Raw genomic sequence first — 6,224 nt, 5'->3', positions numbered from 1 at the left:
GGGGGGGGAGGAAAGAGGAAGACCAACGGATAGACATTTAGCCTACTAACCATACAGACAGACAAGCAGACAGACAGGCATACATACACATACATACAGACTAACAGACAGACAGACTGACAGACAGACAGACAGGCAGGCAGGCAGACATACATGATACCTTTTTAACATAACAGAATAGCCTAGCGGGATGGACTGAAACGTTACCAGAGTGGCGTCGGTAACCTAGTGGTTAGGCTACCGGACTCGTAATCGTGAAATTGCGGGTTCGGTGGTTCGAGCCTCAGCTCGGTCCGACGTTGTGTCTTTGGGAAAGGCACTTTACACGAACTTCCTACTTGGCTCTGTCCTATCGGAGACGGACGTTAAACTAGGAGGTACAGCTTCTTAAATAACTTAATAGTGTTGATAGGGGCGTTAAACCTATACCATTTCACCATTTTTGAAACGTTACCAGCTGTTGTATTCGAAAGGTGAAAAGTGAAAACACCCTGTTGTTACAATCGCTGTGGAATGGGGTTGTACAAATAGGAAAGTATAATTGGTTTCTTATTCTTATCAAGGGAACGATAACGTCAAACGTTTTTTTAAAAATATAAACTTGAAAGCTTTCGTTTTAGCAATGTTTTCTCAAGTATTCACGAGTCTCCTCAATCTGGCAAGAGTATTCTGTTTTGGTCATTGCAATCCTACGGATCATCTCATTTCAATACAGAAAGGCAAACTTGAGAGGTTTGACACCTTTAAAAAGGTTAAATAGCAGACTAATGCATCAGAAATCGTACTCACTGACACGTTAGCTCTGTGTAAAAAGCATAGGCCGCGTGTCCATCTCTAAGCAGATTTTAGTCCGCTTGGTCAAAATTCGGCTTGTTCGTTTCCAGCATGGGTGAACAGGTCGAAAGTTAAGGAATCCAAGTCAGGAATAACAGGGCATACAATTTTTTAAAACAGTTTTTGTACAGATGGTTAAAATTTGTTAATATCCATTTACACAGGTGGTACACTTTATCATTTTGTGACACTGACTATAAACAATGACATTAGATTTTTTAAAATTAGTACTTAAAAAATTGAAAGTTTGTTCGCTGTCACTGGGCTTATGGACGATGAATTACGAGATGACCCGACTAAAATGCCACGAACGGCTTTTCAACCGATCCATTTTTGTCGGGAGGAGTCGGATCCTTATGGTGGACACATCCTTGCATAATTTTCATTGATTACTCAAGTTAACAATTGTGTTCTGTTTCAAATACCACTTTCACGAGAGACGGACGACTTCTTTTTTGGTTTCTGGTTTGATGGACACGCGGGCCTGCCCATGGTGATGTTAAGCTAGATATACACTCAATATTCTCATTACAACAGAATAACTACCCCCCCCCCCACACACACACACTCACACAAAATATGAGAACAGAAGACGTAAAGTGAAAGCATTTGGGGTGTATGGGCCTAGTGGTATGGTTCCCTTTTTGCAAACAAAAGTTTTACGGTTCCATTCCTGGGCATTATTTCCTCGCCATTTTACCACTGTTCAACCCGCTTCAAATGGGAGGTTGGCAGTGTCGGTGGGTGAGAACCATTCAAACGAGAAGAATCACCTTTGTCTTCCATCTCTTTGTTCTAAGTTAGATTCTTCTGGATGAAAAAAGTTGCCTTAAAAATGGTTCAATGTGATTTATAACTGTTAAATCTCAGCGGTACAAACACAAACATTACACACAGCACTTCAAACATATTCAATATATGAGCTGGATTAGGCCGTGTAGTCGCGGAAAGTAGAACGCACATAACAAAAGTCCAATGAGCGCGTAGTAACTGTGTCACTGGAGGAAAGTGCGTCGTAAACTTTCACCCCATAGTCAGGGCTAGGAGAGCGTGAGCCGTCTGTACAGCGTTCTTTTCTCCATTCTTCTACCTTCTTACACGAAGAGTTTCATAACAGAAGGGCCGTGGGAATGGGCTCATCGTTTGCTGAGCCCTTAAGACATTTGATTGGCTTTCAGGTTACTACAGTTGTAAGCGGTGACATTAGTGATTGGATAAACGAATAAGACGCCAAGTTGATCACCCTGTGTTCATTGCGTGCAATAATAACGGTTTCAACTGCATATTTAGTTATTTAAGAAACTTTAATTTACTTTGAGCTAAAGTTGGTGGAAGGGGGAGGGGGGCTCGAGCCCGTGAACCCTTCACTACCCACCGCCACTGGTGCTTGGTAATCGATACAAAAAGAAAATGAGAACAACAGCTGTAGATACTTACAGGCTGCAACGTTGGAGCTCCTCCCACGGGATTCATATGCTGCAGAGCTGTCAAAAATTTGTGGCGCAACTTATCTTCAAATATCTCTTTAACGGGTGAACCAATGTCATCCACACTTTGCACAGCAGCTTGTATCAATTTGTCTTAATTTACTCATATTTTCCACAACAATTGAGGCTAGGTTTAAAATCTTTTCTTCATAAAGTTATATAAAATTATGCTATCAATCTCCGTCTCGCAAAAAATGGGATTGTTCACAGCATATCCCGCTTCTCACACACATTTTTCCTACCCATATGGGCTAAGTCACAGCTCACCAATTACGTTTTTAGAGACAAATCTTGTTACAAGAAATTAATGTTATAGTGAACACATTTTTTTTTTGCACTAAGGGCTCTCAAAACATGCGTTCAATAAAAATAGACTCGCGATTAGTAAAAAAGTGACGGGCTTGCTTTTAAAAGCGATATTGCCCCAGCTGTAAACTTTTTAAATTTATGTTGAAACCACCTTTTTGGATAGTTTATTAGTATTTATTATGGAATTCTTTAGAATACAGCTAACAGGTATTTACAAACTAAATGTTGATCTGTTAAGACAAATTGAGACAAGCCATTGTGCAGAAACCGGAGAGTCTATGCTCGATAGTTTAGAAAATATTTGACAACGAGTTGCACCACGATTTTTAGACCACCCTATAGATTACAATGATTTGGCTAACCAGTATCAGTTATTGTGAAGCCTTGGGAACCCTTAATGGTGTGTGTGGGGGGGGGGGGGAGGTTAATAAAAACGTAACCCTTTCACTTGATAAACAATAAAGGTGCGAGTAATTTTACAAGTCCAAACATTAATGAGAAACTGGCAAAATTAAAGAATACCCCCCTCCCCCCTCCTTCCCGCCGCAAATGCCTTCGTGCATCACGACAACCGTAACCCGCTGCTTCATGCTCCTGTAAGACATAACATAGCTACAACCCCACTGTGACCCCTGCAATGCCCCTAGGTCTGAGCATTAGGTCAAGAACGTTTGAAATTGGGTAGGCGACCTGGATGAAAAAAACCCAAAAAAACTATTAAATAGTTGGGGGGGGGGGGGTTCTTTTTGGAAGAGCTCTGCTCTAACCTAAACTATTCTAATAAGAATATTAGATTTCCTGACCTTCTAATCATGATTCAGGTGAACAAGACCAAGGGCCAGGCTGACAGACCAACGTTCATCGTAAAGCCCTCTGATGGTCATCGCGGTATTGGGGTCTACGTGATGCAGGACATGGCACAGTTTACGGACGAGGAGGATGACCACTATGTGGCCCAGGAGTATGTTTCTGACGTCTTCACCATGAACACGTAAGTGCCATGTTCTGTTGTGGTTGCTGTTGTTGTTGTTGTTGTTGTTGTTGTTGTTGTTGTTGTTGTTGTTGTGTGTGTGTGTGTGTGTGGTGTGTGTGTGTGTGTGTGGTAGCCTATCCATAGGAAATGTTTGGAGCCCCAAAGAGCGTGCTCTTCGCCAGGGCCACCGCCTCCTTGTTGTTGTTGTTGTTGTTGTTGTTGTTGTTGTTGTTGTTGTTGTTGTTGTTGTTGTTGTTGTTGTTATTTGCCATCCTTTTTGCTGTTGAGACTGCACAACGTACAGAGGTATCTCTTGGTTGAGCCACGCAGGAAAAACATTCGAGAAGATAATAAAACAGCGGATCAGACCTATTGTAGGGAGAAACCTGAGCGAAGCTAATTTCTGATTCCGAAAGGGAAGAGAACGCAGGGATGCTGTATTCACATTTCGACAGCTATGCGAGAAACCATCGAACACAACAAAGAATCAAACAGCGTCTTCACGGACCAGGAGAAGGCTTTTGATAGAGTAAACCATGCTAAACTCTGAAAGACACTTGAAACGTAGTAAGGCGTCAGAGGACAACTGTTAGACAATGTCAGAGCTCTATATACCAACAGTAGAAGCTCAATAAGAATAAAGGAAGGCAATACAGACTGGTTCAATGTAAGATTTGGAGCACGACAGGGATGCGTTCTATCTCCCCTTCTGTTTACATTATATATGGACACAATAACACAAGACGCAAACCAAAGCCATGAAAAGCTAAATGAATTATATTTGCAGACGACCAATGCCTTATTTATCCGAACCAACAAAACCTCCAAAATCACACTACCGAACTGAACAACAGTTGCGAGAAATAGGACATGAAAATCATCATCACCCGTGCCTTGTCGACTGGCGTGGGCGATCATGGACCTTCACTCCACTTTGTCTTGCATTGCAACATGAAAATAAGCATATAAAAAAGAAAGTTTTGAAAATTAGCCGAATCCATCGTCCCTTGAACATCTGTTTCAATAGAAAACAACTGGAACAAGTGAAGGAGTTTAAATATCTTGGTAGCACTTTTTCTGAAAACGGGTCCTTAAACAGAGAAATAGAAATGCAGACTCAAAAAGCCAACGCTGTCCCCTACCAGGTCGTATTCCTTCTATCTTATCCAAACATCTCCATGGACACAAAGAGACAGTTTATCACTTCAATATTTATACCAACATTATGCTACCAGTACCAGATCGGGCATTAAGTAGAACCTTTGAAAGCAAAATCACTGCAATGTGAGATGAATTATCATGTCTCCGCAAAACCCTTAACATCACAAGACGAGACAGGCAGAAAAATGAACAAGTAAGAGCAGTTATTTGCAATGAATCATAGAAAAACAGAGAAATAAATGGTTTGACCACTTGTTACCAATGTCACCTTGCCAGCCAGCCTCGAGAGCCTATTACACCAAGCACTAAAGCTATAAAGGTAAAGGAAGGCCACATAAAAGGTGGAGTCAAGGAAACCCTTAGAAACATCCCAACTGAAAGAGCTGTGGAGCTAACCTACCATTTAAAACTGCATCTCCCCTAGCCGCTTTACGACAACAGAGGATGAAAAAATGCTTAAAGTGTCCCGTGAGCCCTTATGACATTCAGGGCCGTCGAGAGCCTGGTCGGGCCCTGGGGCAGCAATCACCTTCGGGCCCCTCCTCCCCCCGGTCTCACCCACCCTCACCTGCAATTTAATAACCCAACAAATACAATGTACATAGGCATATATAATCACTTTACTGTAGCATATCTATTACATACCAACATACGCTCTCTCTCTCTCTCTCTCTCTCTCTCTCTCTCTCTCTCTCTCTCTCTCTCTCTCTCTCCCTCTCTATCTCTCTATCTCTCTCCCCTCTCTCTCCCCCCTCTCTCTCTCTCTCTCTCTCTCTCTCTCTCTCTCTCTCTCTGTCTGCCTCTTAGACACACATCTTCACTACTTGGAAATGCATTTTGCGAAAGAGATGTTTGTATAAAAGCTAATCCACCCCCCTCCCCGCACATACACTCCCCAGCCTCCTTTGTCTCGTCCCCCTCCATCAAGTGCTGGGTGTTGTCAACCTAAAAATGTTATTTTTCTGATTTACCAGGTAGTTAAAAATGAAGGTAAGATGAATAAACCGATGACAGAAATTAAAATAAATTGTAATGTAACTTACTTTTTTCTTATAACAACTACAACGGAGTCTATTGGATTTAGCTCTTTCAAAACTGCCAATTATAGGTTCGTAGTCCAATTTTCGCGCTGGACTGGCCTCTATGGCCAAAATTCCAAGATTTGTGAGTCTGTCTTGACACAATGTGGGCCGCAAAATGTTTTTCACCTGAGAAAGGGTACTGAAGGAATGTTCAACTTGCGCAATTGCGACAGGCAAGGTGCAGAAGATTCTCAAAATGATTACAACGTTTGGAAACAAAGCATCTAGATCTAGTTTCAGGGAATGAAATCTGTTCAGCAACTGACGAGACGGCAAGACATTTTCTCCAATGTTCGCTGAATGAATCACTTTCAAATGTTCCAACTCTTGCGCAAGGTCTGCTGATGCATCCTCTGCATATTCCGTGTGCAATTTGTT

The 6,224-nt window shown here is 41.9% G+C and overlaps 1 protein-coding gene across 1 annotated transcript in view; it reads left to right on the top strand.

The window, feature by feature from the left end:
• Window positions 1–6,224, top strand: part of LOC101857758 (tubulin polyglutamylase TTLL11) — a gene marked incomplete in the record, with an annotated part of 37,980 nt that overhangs the window by 16,718 nt on the left and 15,038 nt on the right. Inside the window, 1 exon segment of the mRNA XM_005089554.3 lies at window positions 3,452–3,621. Within this exon segment, the coding sequence (XP_005089611.2) occupies window positions 3,452–3,621 (170 nt within the window).

The sequence above is a fragment of the Aplysia californica genome, unplaced genomic scaffold (assembly GCF_000002075.1).
Source record: "Aplysia californica isolate F4 #8 unplaced genomic scaffold, AplCal3.0 scaffold00006, whole genome shotgun sequence".
NCBI classification, from domain to species: domain Eukaryota; kingdom Metazoa; phylum Mollusca; class Gastropoda; order Aplysiida; family Aplysiidae; genus Aplysia; species Aplysia californica.
Note: the sequence above shows the minus strand (reverse complement) of the source record. Positions and strands in the feature narration are given on the sequence as shown.